The sequence below is a fragment of the Macaca mulatta genome, chromosome 8 (genome assembly GCF_049350105.2).
Source record: "Macaca mulatta isolate MMU2019108-1 chromosome 8, T2T-MMU8v2.0, whole genome shotgun sequence".
Classification (NCBI taxonomy): Eukaryota; Metazoa; Chordata; class Mammalia; order Primates; family Cercopithecidae; genus Macaca; species Macaca mulatta.
In genome coordinates, this window is record NC_133413.1 from 143,260,241 (window position 1) to 143,276,129 (window position 15,889).

At 45.0% G+C, this 15,889-nt stretch overlaps 1 protein-coding gene across 1 annotated transcript in view; it reads left to right on the plus strand.

Moving 5' to 3' along the window:
* The window catches only part of TG (thyroglobulin), a 273,223-nt gene that overhangs the window by 12,566 nt on the left and 244,768 nt on the right, over window positions 1-15,889 (plus strand). Inside the window, exons 6-11 of the mRNA XM_028852295.2 lie at window positions 1,869-1,975; window positions 2,471-2,614; window positions 2,819-3,004; window positions 6,448-7,548; window positions 7,983-8,567; window positions 14,459-14,698. Coding sequence (XP_028708128.2) covers window positions 1,869-1,975; window positions 2,471-2,614; window positions 2,819-3,004; window positions 6,448-7,548; window positions 7,983-8,567; window positions 14,459-14,698 — 2,363 coding nt within the window. The remainder of the gene's footprint in view (window positions 1-1,868; window positions 1,976-2,470; window positions 2,615-2,818; window positions 3,005-6,447; window positions 7,549-7,982; window positions 8,568-14,458; window positions 14,699-15,889) is intronic.

Consider the following 15,889-nt stretch of genomic DNA (forward strand, 5'->3'; position numbering starts at 1 on the left):
GTTTCAGAACCCACCTCGGGCCAGTACTTGTGTCATCAACATCTATGAGATGCCAGGAAGAGCGAGGTGCTGGGCATATGGAGCAGTGTCAGACAGAGTCACATGCCTTGCAGGGTAGGGTGTAGGACAAAAGCCAGGTGCAGCCAAAAACACACTGAATAATACCACTGGCAGAGATAGGCAGCATGTAGTGGGTAAGAGCAGGATTTAAACCTCAGTTTCCACTGCTAGTTCAAGACAGTGGCCCATACACCTCATCTTCTTAATCTTTAAAAGGGGGATTAAAATGTACCACCTTCCTTTTAGGAATGTTAGGTGGATTAAACGAATCAATGTGTATTAAAACATTTTGTAGGTAGTCTTTTACAAAGTTGTGCTCAATAAATGGAAGCTGTTATTATACTGTTATTAGTACGTTTAAAATTGAATTATCCTAGGCTCTAAAGAATGAACTTTTATTATATACCCCCTACCTACCTATCAGTGGCAACTAAGCAAAGTGAGTTTTTAATTTTTGTTATGCAACACACTTACTGTAACATTCTGTTTAACACACATACACAGAATAATAGATTAATAGCATGGAAAAAAACTCATCCATAATCCTATGGTGCATTTATAGCTTTTGTTTTGCATATCCATTTCCATTCAAATTAAGTAATAGTTATTAACTTGAATGGAAATTCAAAGTCAGGCTCTGAGCAATTACTACACCATACATTGCCTTCCAATACTGGTTCAGTTGTATGGTTGTAATTGCAATACATGTATATGGCATTTTATAATCTAACCTTTTTACATAATGTTACACACACTTCCTTTTGGCTAGAGTTTATAAGCATTGTCCTCAATCATAGCATTTTATTACATTTAGGGCATTTACTATAATTTACTTCTTAATTTTCTACTATTGGACATTAAGATTCTTTGCAACACTTTGCTAGAATAGATTGCACAGCAATTGGCCTATCAATGTACAGAGCTGCTGCTTCTGTTAACTTATTGTTGGGAGATATATTTCAGACACAGGTGGAAACACATTATGCTTGGGCTGCATATATAAGTTATGTAGTTATATAGGGCCTGAAAGCAAATCTCTAAATGTTATAAAAGATGAACAGTTCCTCTTTGGTTGCTAAATCATTGCACAGGGTTAGAACTTCTCAATACGGCTTTGTATACCTTACCTTTCTATTACTTCTAAGACAGGGAATCCAGCTGATGAGCTCGTTATAACAATTGCCAGGCCAGATGTGATTAGGGAATCTCTTTCCTCATTTTATGGAAAGAGATGGATAGCCCTTGTTAGTGATGCTGCATTGATTTGTGCTTTTTTTCAACTGTGGGACTGGATACATTTCCTTCTTAAGAATTTCCTGTGGTGGCAACTGGCTTCTTTTCAAGCTTTTGAAAAGTTGTAAAGGGGCCTGAAGTCATTTGATCTCCCAAAATGAGATCATCTCCAATGTACCATATGTTTGTAAAGCAGACTTGGCCTTTAGTCTCGAGAGCTGTATTCCAGGAAAGGAGCCAGTTAATGCGATCTGCCTTGACTGCTTTCTGCCTGGCTCTATGAGACAAATGCATGGGCATAAATTGGTCAAATGCCATAAGCGAGGAAAATGGCTAATTAGTAGACGACAGCTATGCACAGCTTTATTTTACAAGGTCCAGCCTGGTTCCAGCCAGGTTAAACTAATTCGTAAAGGAAATGCATTTGCTGCAGGAAACATGAAGCAACTGTCATGCCGTAAGAAAGTAGACATTCCTTTTCACTAGGCGTGGACTTGGCCACATTTATTTCTACAGGAAGAGATTGTGATGACTTGCCTTTATGAATGGTGACCATAAATCTCATTCTATCCAAGGTTTCCAGATGCATTTGTGACCTTCAATTCCTTCCAGAGGAGATTCCCTGAGGTGTCCGGGTACTGCCACTGTGCTGACAGCCAAGGGCGGGAACTGGCTGAGACAGGTGAGTGACACCCCTCAGGTGATCTGAAGGGAGGGAGTGTGATTCCTTAGGTCCGAGAGCCTGCCTAGCATTGCTTGTAAAGCACAGCTAGAGTGACTGCCTTCCCCCTGCCAGGCTGCTGTGGCATTGAGGAGGACACAACCTCAGCAAACTGTCATCTTGCAGTATGGTGAATGCAGCTGCTGCTGGCCTACATAGTGCCTTTGTGCACACTGGAAAGAAGTGCCTCGCTCTGGGCAGAGGCAGCCCCAAAACTGGCGAGTGGAGCACAGGATGGATTTAATCTCTTATTCTATAAGCACTGCTCCTTTGTTCTATGAACAACTTGCACAACCATCCACAGCAGCCCTGACTTTGGAAACTGTTAAAGTGTTGTTCAGACTTATGGCCTAATGATGCTGGTGAAGGCTCTCTCTCAATATCTGTTTGCACAACAAGGTCAGGGCTTCCTTTCTGAATGAGACCATCTCTGAAAGTCTTGCTGTCTTTGCTCAGGTTTGGAGTTGTTACTGGATGAAATTTATGACACCATTTTTGCTGGTCTGGACCTTCCTTCCACCTTCACCGAAACCACCCTGTACCGGATACTGCAGAGACGGTTCCTCGCAGTTCAGTCAGTCATCTCTGGCAGATTCCGATGTAAGTAATAAGCTGCCAACAGTGTGTGTGTTTCCATTAAGGGGATGCCTCTTGGGTTTCAAAGTCGCTATGGTCTGCGTGGCTGCTCCAGCAAAGTGAGGGCAGAGATGAAAAGAATCATTAAGAGTAAGCAGCAGTGCATGCTGTGAAGACACCAAGCATTGTTGACACTGTCTTCTCCTTTACTGTGTGGATTTCCTCTAGGCCCCACAAAATGTGAAGTGGAGCGGTTTACAGCAACCAGCTTTGGTCACCCCTATGTTCCAAGCTGCCGCCGAAACGGAGACTATCAGGCGGTACAGTGCCAGACGGAAGGGCCCTGCTGGTGCGTGGATGTCCAGGGGAAGGAAATCCATGGAACCCGGCAGCAAGGGGAGCCGCCATCTTGTGGTGGGTTTCCTCTGGGGGTTTCCTCTTTTGGCCTCGCGTCCTATTACTTAAGCGGTCCTCCAGACCAACTTCTTTGGAGCCCGTTAATTCAACTGCCTTCTGGTGTGCCCCACTCGCCTTTCAAGCTCAACCTGTCTGAAAACCAGTTTATCATCATTAACTTCCAACATGTTTCTCATCTTGTGTCAGACCTCGTTGCTTTTTCAGGGAGCTCAGGGAATATTAGTGGGCTCATAGGTGAAGAAAAATAAAAGAGAATTGAGTTCCCATGTGCCATGAGACAGGAGCATGCACGTAACTGAAGGAGCATGGTGAGACGGGCATTCGATCTTGCAGAAGGTATGGGAAGGAGGCATTTAGGAAAGATGCATGGAAGAGGCCACACTTGATTAGAATCTTCTAAGGAGATATTTCTTGAAGGAGGGGAGTAAGGAAAGGTGTTCTCTATGTGGAGAGCAGGAGAAGCAAAATTAGAAGGACAGAATAATAGGCATTGATATGCTAATGATCATCTAATTTGCAAGAAGGATAGAGAAAAAAATTGCTGGAGTATGAATAGGGTGGTGCTCCAGACTCTGAAGAAAGGCAGGGGTAAGACAATGAGGTCTTTGTTATCCTAACAAAGGCCTGGGGGCTTCATCCTGGAGGTCAGGTGAAGACAGTGAAACGTTTTAAGTTGGACAGTATCATCGTGGGTTTTGCATGTAAGGCAAAGAAATTCTGGAGGAGAGACTCAAAGAAGCAGCAGTCCGGAGGCAACCAGGCCAATTAGAAGGTCATTGCCATGTTCCAGAGATGATGGGGTCTGTATTGATTTTCTAGGGCTATGGTAATAAATCACCACAAAGTGGGCATCTGAGAGCAACTGAAATGTATTGTGTCTATTCTGGAGGTTGGAAGTCCAAAATCAGGGTGTCAGCGGGGCTGTGCTCCCTCTGAAAACTCTAGGGGAGGATCCTTTCTTTCCTCTTCCTAGCTTGTAGTGGTACCAGCAATCTGTGCATTCTTTGGTTTAGGGCAGCATGACTGTAGTCTTGGCTTCCATTGCCACGTGGCTATCTTCCCTCTGTGTCTGTCTGTGAGTCTTCTCCTCTTCTTACAAGGAGACCAGTCATGTTGGGTTAAGGCTCCACCTGATCCCGTCAGGCATCATCTTAACTAATCCCATCGACAATGACCCTTCTGCCAAATAAGGTCACATTCTGTGGTTCTGGTAAGAGCATGAATTTTGAGGTACACCATTCAACCCAGTATGGAGCTATCATTAAAGCAGAAACAGTGGGAGACGGTGAGAACTCTTAGTAGGCATTCCAGGCAGACCCCATTTTCTCTTCCTGGTGAAATTTTGAAGGATGTTATGATGAGGAAGGGCAGAATCAGGAGCATTCCTAAGCTTCCAACTTGGGGAAGCTGGGTAGATTTTAAAAGATTAGGAATAGTGATACACCAATGAAGGGTTTTTTTTATAGCTTCTATATATGTATATTAACATTCATTCAATAATTCCTGTTAAATCATTCCATTTGTCCAACTTAACCTTTTGAATATTCTTCATGATGTGTGGTTATATTGTATCTGCTAAATGTGAGAATGTCAAAAAAGAAAATTTGGAGACACTTTCTTGAAGGCATTTGCAATCACATTTCATTTCTACTAAAACCTAGAGAATGTTGTGCCGTCCAACTCCCAGGTGGAAATGAAGAACTATGGTTTTCTAAATTGAAGACCATAAATGGCTCTATCAAGTGCATAGATGGATCATATATTTTCACTTTTTCTCTCTGGTATATCAGGTCCTATTTCTGTGGAAACAAATGCCACATGGAAACAGTAATTGAATTTCCTTGCTTTGGTAACACTACATAACAAATGGATGGAAAGGGTAAGCTCTTAATTTGGCAGAAGACTAAGCAAAGCAGTAAACTTTATTTCTGCCATACCTTCCTGTAATATCCATTAAAAGAGGACATGGCCTTGCTGAGGGATGTTACGTGCTCTGATGCTGCCAGTCTCTCCCCTCCCACCACATTTTCCAGTTCTTTCTCTGTTGCCTGGTTACAGAAGGAAATTGGCTGACTTTCGTTTTGGCTTTTGTGTGAATCAAGAGGAAAAACATATTTTAAAAGTTGAGGGTGGGGTGGTTAAAAGGTAAGAGTTATGATTTTTTGGAGAAAAATGGAGCTTACTTACATCCACCTATGTAACTGAGACAGCCCCTTGGTGTTCAAATTTTACATGTTTTTTCTCTTATTGTGGCTGGAGTCAGCCTAAGATGTTCAGATAGAATGACTTGACCATGCAAAGAGTTGGCTGAGTTGATCACTGTTAAATTAATAATTTCGAGGAAAGGTCAAGAAGCCCAGAAGAATGTTCTAAGTGTGTACACTGGGTGGGCATTATTGTTTTCTATTATAGGAAGTCTTATCTTTCCTATATTATAATATATATTACAATATAGGAAAATATTTCTTCTTATAGGAACCACTAACAGCATTTCAGATATGATTCTTGCCCTCAAGGAGACCATAGCTAGCCTAGACAAGACTACCCCCAAGGAGGAGTTAGCCACACTAAAAGCACATAGTGAGGCATTAAAGTCCATTGAGAATTCCAACGAGAGAATGCAGGCTGGAAGACATCATTTCATTAAATACACATAGAAATGTGTTGGTGTACTAGTTTCCTAGGGCTGCCATAACAAATCACTACAAACCAGGTGGCTTAAAACAACAGAAATTTATTCCCTCCTAGTTCTGGAGGCCAGAAGTCTGAAATCAAGGTGTGGGTAGGGCCATGCTCTCCCTGAAGGTTCTATGGCAGAATTCTTCCTTGCCCCTTCCTGGTTTCTGGTGGTTGCTGGCAATCCCTGGTGTCTTTGGCTTGTGACTGCCTCCCTCCAATCTGTGCCTCTGTTTTCACACAGCTTTCTTCCCTGTGTGCATCTTTGTGTCTTCACATGACCTTCTTATAAGGACACCAGTCATTGGTTTTAGAGCCCACCTTAATCCAGTATGACATCATCTTAACTTGGTGACATCTGCAAAGACCCTATTTCTAAATCACATTCTGAGGTTCCCTGTAGACATGAACATCATGTCTGTGCAGGGAGGGGACACTATTCACCCGAGTACAGTTGGCAAGTGAGGTCAGATTTTCAGAAAGTGAGCCAGTATTTACGAGACTTGCCTTAGAAGGGATCAACCTCTAGTGAGAGCTAGGGGAGTGGTCATGCCACCTGGAATAGTCACTCCTCCAAAATGACCCCACAGAGGTAGCTCAGGGGAAAGGAAAAAATAAAACGACACAGAGAAGAAAGTGGTTTCAAACGTAGGTGTCCTTGATTGAATGTTCTGGCATCTTACCACCTGAAAGATCTGAGGAGCTGTCTCAGGATTGCTCGTGACATTAAAACCTTTTCTCCCATTTCACTTTGTCTCATGCAGCTGAAGGCAGATCTTGTGCCTCCAAAAGGCAGCAGGCCTTGTCCAGACTCTACTTTGGGACCTCAGGCTACTTCAGCCAGCACGACCTGTTCTCTTCCCCGGAGAAAAGATGGGCCTCTCCGAGAGTAGCCAGATTTGCCACATCCTGCCCACCCACAATCAAAGAGCTCTTTGTGGACTCTGGACTCCTCCGCCCAATGGTGGAAGGACAGAGCCAACAGTTTTCTGTCTCAGAGAGTCTTCTCAAAGAAGCCATCCGAGCGATTTTTCCCTCCCGAGGGCTGGCTCGTCTTGCCCTTCAGTTTACCACCAACCCAAAGAGACTCCAGCAAAACCTTTTTGGAGGGAAATTTTTGGTGAATCTTGGCCAGTTTAACTTGTCTGGAGCCCTTGGCACAAGAGGCACATTTAACTTCAGTCAATTTTTCCAGCAACTTGGTCTTGCAAGCTTCTCGAATGGAGGGAGACTAGAAGATTTGGCCAAGCCAGTCTCGGTGGGATTAGATTCAAATTCTTCTACAGGAACCCCTGAAGCCGCTAAGAAGGATGTTGCTATGAATAAGCCAATTGTGGGCGGCTTTGGCTTTGAAATTAACCTACAGGAGAACCAAAATGCCCTCAAATTCCTTGCTTCTCTCCTGGAGCTTCCAGAATTCCTTCTCTTCTTGCAACATGCTATCTCTGTGCCAGAAGATGTGGCAAGAGATTTAGGTGATGTGATGGAAATGGTGCTCAGGTCCCAGACCTGTGAACAGACACCTGAAAGGCTGTTTGTCCCATCATGCACGACAGAAGGAAGCTATGAAGATGTCCAGTGCTTTGCCGGAGAGTGCTGGTGTGTGGATTCCTGGGGCAAAGAGCTTCCCAGCTCAAGAGTGAGAGGTGGACAGCCGAGGTGCCCCACAGACTGTGAAAAGCAAAGGGCTCGCATGCAAAGCCTCATGGGCAGCCAGCCTGCTGGCTCCAGCTTGTTTGTCCCTGCTTGTACTAGTGAGGGATATTTCCTGCCTGTCCAGTGCTTCAACTCAGAGTGTTACTGTGTTGATGCTGAGGGTCAGGCCATTCCTGGAACTCGAAGTGCAATGGGGAAGCCCAAGAAATGTAAGTCTGTGGGTATTCAATCTGCAGGTTCCCTGAGTCTCTCTTTAGGCCCTGACCTAATGCAGTACAGCAATAGAAATCCACTCCTAGCCAATGCTTACACTTCAGTTAAAGATGAAATTGACTGCTTATATTAAAAATGATCCCGGAACGCCTAGATAATATTAATCAGACCTAGGAGTAAATAAGGAGATTTCTTTGGCCTTAAAGAACTGCCACATTTCTGCAGTGCTGATCACTAACTGATTTCAATGGTGCTGATGTAGTCATGGGGCAATGCCTATCTAGATATTCTTTACAAATTTAAGCTTCATGTTATTTCTATGGCTATATGAGGTTTTAGATGGGGTTTGGACAGTTAAGTGGTTTTATCTTAGTCTTTCCAGTTTATTAAATTTCTTAAACTGAAACACCTGCTCATTGTTCCTCCCCAGGCCCCACACCCTGTCAATTACAGGCTGAGCAAGCTTTCCTCAGGACGGTGCAGGCCCTGCTCCCTAACTCCAGCATGCTACCCACCCTTTCCGACACCTACATCCCACAGTGCAGTGCCGATGGACAGTGGAGACAAGTGCAATGCGATGGGCCCCCCGAGCAGGTCTTTGAGTGGTACCAACGATGGGAGGCTCAGAACAAGGGCCAGGAGCTGATGCCTGCCGAGCTGCTAGTGAAGATCATGAGCTACAGAGAAGCAGCTTCCGGAAACTTTGGTCTCTTTATTCAGAGTCTGTATGAGGCTGGCCAGCAAGGTGTCTTCCCGGTGCTGTCCCAATACCCTTCTCTGCAAGATGTCCCACTAGCAGCACTGGAAGGGAACCGGTCCCAGTCCAGGGAGAATGTCCTCCTGGATCCCTACCTCTTCTGGCAGATCCTAAACGGCCAACTCAGCCGATACCCAGGGCCCTACTCAGACTTCAGCACTCCTTTGGCACATTTCGACCTTCGGAACTGCTGGTGTGTGGATGAGGCTGGCCAAGAGCTGGAAGGAACGCGGGCTGAGCCGAGCAAGCTCCCAACATGTGAGCTAATGCATATGAAGAGCTAAGTGTGTGTGTGTGTCTGTGTGTTTAATATATATATATATAAAGGATGTCTAGTGGGAGGGGATTGAGTGTCAAAGCTGGAATGGAGTTTAGAGATGGCTGAGAAAACCAAGGTTCACAGAGGCGAGGGGACTTCCCTGCATCGACACAGTGAGGTGTTGGCAAGATTGATACAGTATATTTTAAAGCTTTCATATAATTGATTACTTCAATCGGTGTCTTAGATTTTTACTGGATGTCTTCTGTGTGCAAAGCATCTTCATCTTAGAGCTGATGAAGGCTATAAAAGTGGAGATGACCTGGCCCTTGTCCTCCTATGGTTAATGTTTAGTAATCGCTCCTATGTTAGGTGCACCTTTTAATGGACCAATGAGTATTACAGTGAACCTGCTATTTGCACAGAATGCTGCTAGATGCGCAGACCTCAGGAGAGTGCCACCTGAAGTGGCTTTAATTGATTTGGAAGGATTTAACTAAGGAACTGATTGGAGAGCCGCTAATTGAGGTCTATACATTCAGCTTTGTGGCAGGTAGACTTATGGGAAAGTTATGACATATGAGCCATAAATAGAAGGAAGCTGACACTGAGTTTCAGTTAAAATGCCTTCTCCCCTTTAGCCATGCCAGCAGTTTGAAAGAACAACCAGATATGTTCAACACTGTTATCACCAAATCCAAATCTCTCTAACCAGCCATTGCTAATATTATAGGTGATATGACAGCCGTTCAGTGAAATCTCTCAATTCATTCTTTGCAAGTTTAACATTGTCTGGACCTTTCTGAGTAATGTTAAAATACATTAGACTATTTTGATACTGGCTAAATTTTAGGCTTTAGCAGCAACTGGTTTTTAAAACGTTGGGTGAAAGTACCATGTGATGAGAACAGTAATACTCTTGGCATTTTGAACAACCCAGAGATGACAATGCAAGGATCCTCCATTCAAATGTCAAGTTCTAGCAATAGAACCCTCAAGGTTAACACATTGATTTTGGCCTGTTAGATAAGAAGTCTTACTTATTTTTGTGTTTTTTGTGGTAGAATCATTCTCCATACCAGTGGTCAGGTCTCTTACATGGCGACATTCCTATAATTTTAAATTATCTAAGACTAAATTTGGTCCTATTTGTATGCAATTTTAGGAGCGTGAGTTGTCGATAACCAAAAGTACCTAGTAACTTTATTTTATTTTATTTTGAGACTGAGTTTCACTCTTGTTGCCCAGGCTGGAGTGCAATGGAGCGATCTCAGCTCACTGCAACCTCCGCCTCCCAGGTTCAAGCAATTCTCGTGCCTCAGATCCTAAGTAACTGGGATTACAGGTGCCTACCACCATGCCCAGCTATTTTTTTTTTTTGTATTTTTGGTAGAGATGGGGTTTCAGCATGTTGGCCTGGTTGATCTTGAACTCCTGAGCTCAGGTGATCCACCTGCCTCAGCCTCCCAAAGTGCTGGGATTACTTTAGTGACTAGTCTTACCTTAGTCTGAATGCTGGAGAGAATGTTAGAACTACACTTAGAGTAATTGGCTTTTTTTTTATTGAGTAACAAGAGACTGGATACAAGACTATCCATTAGGGAGAAAATGTTAGAACTTCCATCTCTATTCAGTATTTTCTATCTTCCTTTCACATTTCTATTAATATTTTCGTTTTTTCTATTAAATGTTTAACAGCTGAAACAGCTAAAAATCTGCATGTAGTGTATTATTTTAGTAATTTGTGTATATGCCTTATAAAAAAAATACCCATTTTGGGGGGTGCATATTCAAACTCTTTTGTTGATAAGGGTATACAATCAAAAGCGTTTGATACTCAAAGTGTAGTCCAGTGGCATTGGCATTCACTTTGGGAACTCGTTAAAGATTCAGGATCTCAGGCCCCACCTATTGAATCAAAACTTGCATTTCTACAATATTCCCAGGGGAATTCAGTACAGCCAAAAGCTTGAGGAGGACTGGCCTGGAGGACAGAACAGTAGCTGTCTTGTACCATGGCTCTACCATCTACTGCTCTGTGACCTGAGAGAGGCTAACTCTTTTGAGTCTTGGTGTCATCTGTAAAATCTGAGTTACAACACGTAACTGCCTCAAAGGCTTGTTGGAAGAATTACAAAAAGTAATAGATATAAAGTGCTGGACTTGGCACATAGGAAGTACTTAATAAGTGATGGCTGGATTAATACAATTGACAGTGAGTAATGAAGGGACCAATAACTTCCTACATGCATGTGTGGGTAATGGCTCAGGCCTCTAGGAATTTGAGTCTGCATTGCTATCTCTGGTCTGGTTGAAATTTTGCTGTCTTCATTTAATATGCGTTTATGAACTGCCTACTGTGTGCACTGTACTGTACGATGGGGAGACAGTCGTGTAAAGGATGGTGTCTGCCCTGAGACGCTCAGAGACCAGTGGGGGAAACCAAGGATGTTATCAGGAAAGTAATCAATGGCAATGGTGGAGCAGAGGTATGTACATGGAAAATGCAGTGGAGGGTGCTCGGAGAAAGGGGCTACTAACTCCTTGAAGATTGGGGTAAAGATTAGCTTGACCCCAACTACTGGGATGAATCTTAAGAGGGGTTTGTCCAGTCACAGATGTGGCAGGCCCTTTGCGACAGAGGAAATAGGATGCACTGAGTCAATGAAGCTGTGAGTGAGGTGGAGAAAAGGTTATAGATGTAGGAGGGAAGGGGATGCAGGAGGGAGTGAAAGAAGAGGCGGATAGTAAATCGGGAACAGATTATAATTTTTTTGAGACAGAGTCTTGCTCTGTTGCCTATGTTGGATTGCAGTGGCATGATCTCAGTTCACTGCAGCAGGCTCAAGCGATCCTGCCACCTCAGCCTCTCAAGTAGCTGGGACTACAAGCATGTGCCATCACGCCCAGCTAATTTTTGCATTTCTTGTAGAGACGGGGTTTTACCATGTTGCCCAGGCTGGTCTTGAACTCCTGGGCTCAAGTGATCTGTCTGCCTCGGCCTCCCAAAGTGCTAGGATGACAGGCGTGAACCACTGCATACAGCTGGGGACAGATTTGAAAAGATCTTATGTGCCCAGTTGTAGATTTTCACTTTATCCTGGAAGAAATGGAGAGCAAGCCGAGGTTTTTAAGTGTGAGTTTTTGCTTCAGAGATTCAAAATCCCTGGGATTAATAGAATAAATTATTTGATAATATCCTTTTGAACAAGAAAACAATAACTTCACATTCTGGAAGTCAAAGTCTTTTGTTTTCTGTTGATCCCATGCTATCAAAAGAATCTGGTGACACCCCCACTGTTGAATTCACAATGTGATGTTTTAAGTAAATATGGCGAGGGTGGATTTTGCTAAGTGACAATGCCAAGGACAGCATGTGCCGGATGCTGTGCCAAGCACTTCAACTGCAACACTTCAAAGGCTCATTACAAAACCCCATGGACTAGAGGCCCCAATATTTCCCATTGCACAGATCAGGAGGCTGAAACTCAGAGAAGTTAAGTGCATTATCCATGGTTGCACAACTAATAAATGACCCAAAAATTGAACCCAAAGGTATGTGAGTGCCACGCTCTTTCCGCTTCACAGGAATAACTCTCTACTAACCTACAGTGCCTCCCTTCAACTTTTGATATCCATCCATCCATCCATCCATCCATCCATCCATTCATCCATCCATCTGTCCATGCATCCATCCATCCATCATCTGTCTATCCTTCATTAGAGAGAGCTAGTCAAGATCACTATTCCCAGAGTGAGACTGTCTAGATTGAAATTCTGAATCAGCTACTTGCTAGCTGGGAACTTGTTTACATTATATGACTTTTCCATGCCTCAGTTTCTCATCCGTAGCATGAGAATAAGAATATTTTATTGGGCTGTTGCATCGATTAGATTGTGTAGATGTGCTCAGAATGATGCACAGCATGGAGCAAATATGAGCTATTACTCATCTTACGCAGTGGGCCCTCCACAAATGGTGACTGAATGAGTGTGTGGAGGCAAAATAAGGAATATTCCAGGTCGTGGAAAGAGCTGCTGAGAAGGAAATAGCTGAGGCAAAAATGCACGCATGTGTGGGTGTGTATTGTGTAGTGTGTGTATGTGTGTGGTGTGGTGGGTGTATGTTTATGTATGTGTGTGTGGTGTTTATGAGGTGTGTGTGTTTCTATATGGGTTATGGTGTGTGAGTTTTTGTGTGTGTGGTATGTGCATGTGTGGTGTTTGTGGTGTGTGGGTATGTGTGGTGTGTGTATGTGTGTATATGAGGGTGGTGTGTGTGTATATGTATGTGTGTGGTGTGTGTCTGTGTGGTGTGTGTGTGTAGTGTGCATGTGTGTGTATGGTGTGGTGTGTGTGTACTGTGTGTGGTGTGTATGTGTGTGGTTGTGTGTGTATGGTGCATATGTGGGTGGTGTGTGTGGTGTGTATGTGTGTGGTATATGTGTGTGGTGTGTTTGTGTGTGGTATATGTGTATGGTGTGTGTGATGTGTCTGTGTGTGTCGTGTGTGTATGTGTGTGTGGGTGGTGTGTGTTTGGGGGTGGTGTGTATGTGGTGTTCATGTGTGTGTGTGGTGTGTGTGGTGTGTATTTGTGTGTGTATGTGTGGTGTGGGGGGTGTGTATGTGTGTGGTGTGTGTGGTGTGTGTGTTAGTGTGTGGTGGGTATGGGTGTGGTGTGTGTAGTGTGTGTGGTGTTTGTGTGTTGTGTGTGGGAGTGGTGGGTATGTGATCTCTATGTGTGTAGTGTGTGTGGTGTGTGTGGGGTATGTATGTGTGTGGTATTTGTGTGTGTGGTGTGTATGTTTGTGGTGTGTGTGTGTACATGTATATGTGTGGTGTGTTTGGGGTGGTGTGTGTGTACGTGTATGTGTGGTGTACGTGATCTGTATGTGCATACTGTGTGTGTGATGTGTGTGTGTGTGTGGTGTGTTTGTGCTGTGTATGTGTGTAGTGTGTGGGGGTTGGTGTGTATGTGTGTGGTATGTGGTGTGTATGTGTGTAGTGTGGGGGAGTGGTGTGTGTTGTGTGGTGTGTGTGTGGTGTGCGTGTGGTGTGTATGTGTGTGTGGGGTGTGTTTTGGTGTGTATGTGTGTAGTGTGAGGGGTGGTGTGTATGTGTATGTTGTGTGTGTGTGGTGTGTGTTGTGTGTGTTGTGTGTGTGGTGTGTGTGTGGCGTGTATGTGTGTGGCATGTGGTGTGTGGTGTGTGTGTGGTATGTGTGTAGTGTGTGGGGGGTGTGTATGTGTGTGTGTGGTGTGTGTTGTGTGTGTGGTGTGTGTGTGTGGTGTGTATGTGTGTGGCATGTTGTGTGTGGTGTGTGTGGTATGTGTGTTGTGTGTGTGTGTGTGTGGTGTGTGTTGTGTGTGTTGTGTGTGGTGTGTGGTGTGTGTGTGTGGCGTGTATGTGTGTGGCATGTGGTGTGTGGTGTGTGTGGTATGTGTGTAGTGTGTGGGGTATGTGTGGTGTGTGTGTGTGTGTGTGGCATGTGGTGTGTGGTGTGTGTGTGTGGCGTGTATGTGTGTGGCATGTGGTGTGTGTGTGGTGTGTGTGGTATGTGTGTAGTGTGTGGGGTATGTGTGGTGTGTGTGTGTGTGGCATGTGGTGTGTGGTGTGTGTGTGTGGCGTGTATGTGTGTGGCATGTGGTGTGTGTGTGGTGTGTGTGGTATGTGTGTAGTGTGTGCGGTGTGTATGTGTGGTGTGTGTGTGTGTGTGTGTATGTGTGTGCCATGTGGTGTGTGGTGTGTGTGTGGTATGTGTGTAGTGTGTGGGGGTGCGTGTGTGTGTGTGTGTGTGTGTGTGTGTGTGTGTGGGTACACATGCTTCATGGGAGTCAGAGGGAGGTCCACGTGGTGAGTGAGTCCATCTGGGATATTTTTATCCGCCTAGGTCCTGGCTCCTGTGAGGAAGCGAAGCTCCTTGTACTGCAGTTCATTAGGGAAACGGAAGAGATTGTCTCAGCTTCCAACAGTTCTCGGTTCCCTCTGGGGGAGAGTTTCCTGGTGGCCAAGGGAATCCGGCTGAGGAATGAGGACCTCGGCCTTCCTCCACTCTTCCCGCCCCGGGAGGCTCTGGCGGAGCAGTTTCTGCGCGGGAGTGATTATGCCATTCGCCTGGCGGCTCAGTCTAGTAAGTGCGGTGCAGTTCCGTTTTCTTACTGCATCCCTTTGGAAAAACAGGAGCTTAAATTAGTCTCTCCTCAGTCATGCTTAGGACTTCGTGGTTTGGCTTCCCCAGGCTGGTGGGTTCACGGGAAGAAAAGGCAAAGTGGTTTGGGGGCGCCAGTCAACGCTGGAATGCTGCACCCGTCTCTAAAATGCTCCCTCATTCTCCAGCGAATCTACCCTAGGGCAGGTTTCAGATGGCACCTGCCGCTCCCACAAAGCCCAAATATTCTTGTTAAAATGTCAGGGACCCAAGCCCCTGAATGCTCATACAATCCCCATGGCCTGCACCAAAGCTTCCCTCCATTTCCGGGGATTCACGAACACCACACAGGGGGAGGGGAGAGGAAGCCTCGATATTGAAGAACTATGACTCGTTGATCTCATCTGATCCTCAGAGTAACTCCAAAAAGCAGGAATTACTACCCGCATGCGACAGAGGCGTAAGCTCAGGGAGCCTGCAGTCCTCTGGTCTATAATAACAGCTGAACAATATTCTATTTTTTTTTTTTTTTTTGAGATGGAGTCTTGCTCTGTCGCCCAGGCTGGGGCACAGTGGTACAATCATAGCTCACCACAGCCTCGAACTCCTGGGCTCAAGCGATCCTCCCACCTCATCCACCCGAGTAACTGGGACTACAGGTGTGCGCCACCATGCCCAGCTAATATTTGCACGTTTTTAGTAGAGACAGGATTTCACCATGTTGGCCAGGCTGGTCTCGAACTCCTGACTTCAATTGATCCGTCTGCCTTGGCCTCCCAAAGTGCCGGGATTACAGGCATGAGTCACAGCCCTCGACCAGCTAAACAATATTCTAACCTCACCTTTGAGCAGGCACTTACTGTGCTAAGTAGATTATCAGATCTTCAAATTTAATCCTGTAACAGCTCCAGGAGAATGATGGTATAATCACCATCCACAATTCTTTGCAAATGGGGAAACGGAGTTTGAGGTTAAGTCACTTTCCCGAATTCACACAACTGATAACCAGTGGGCCTGGATGGGAAGCCCAGAGACCTGGTCCTCCAGCTCATCCTCTCAGCTCTCCTGTACCCTGCTGGGCAAATTCCAGGTATTGCTGAGGTCGGTGCCTAGCTCTGCCTCATCCTAGAGCCCTTGTTCTTCATCCATGACCTCACAGCTGCTCTAGCAGGA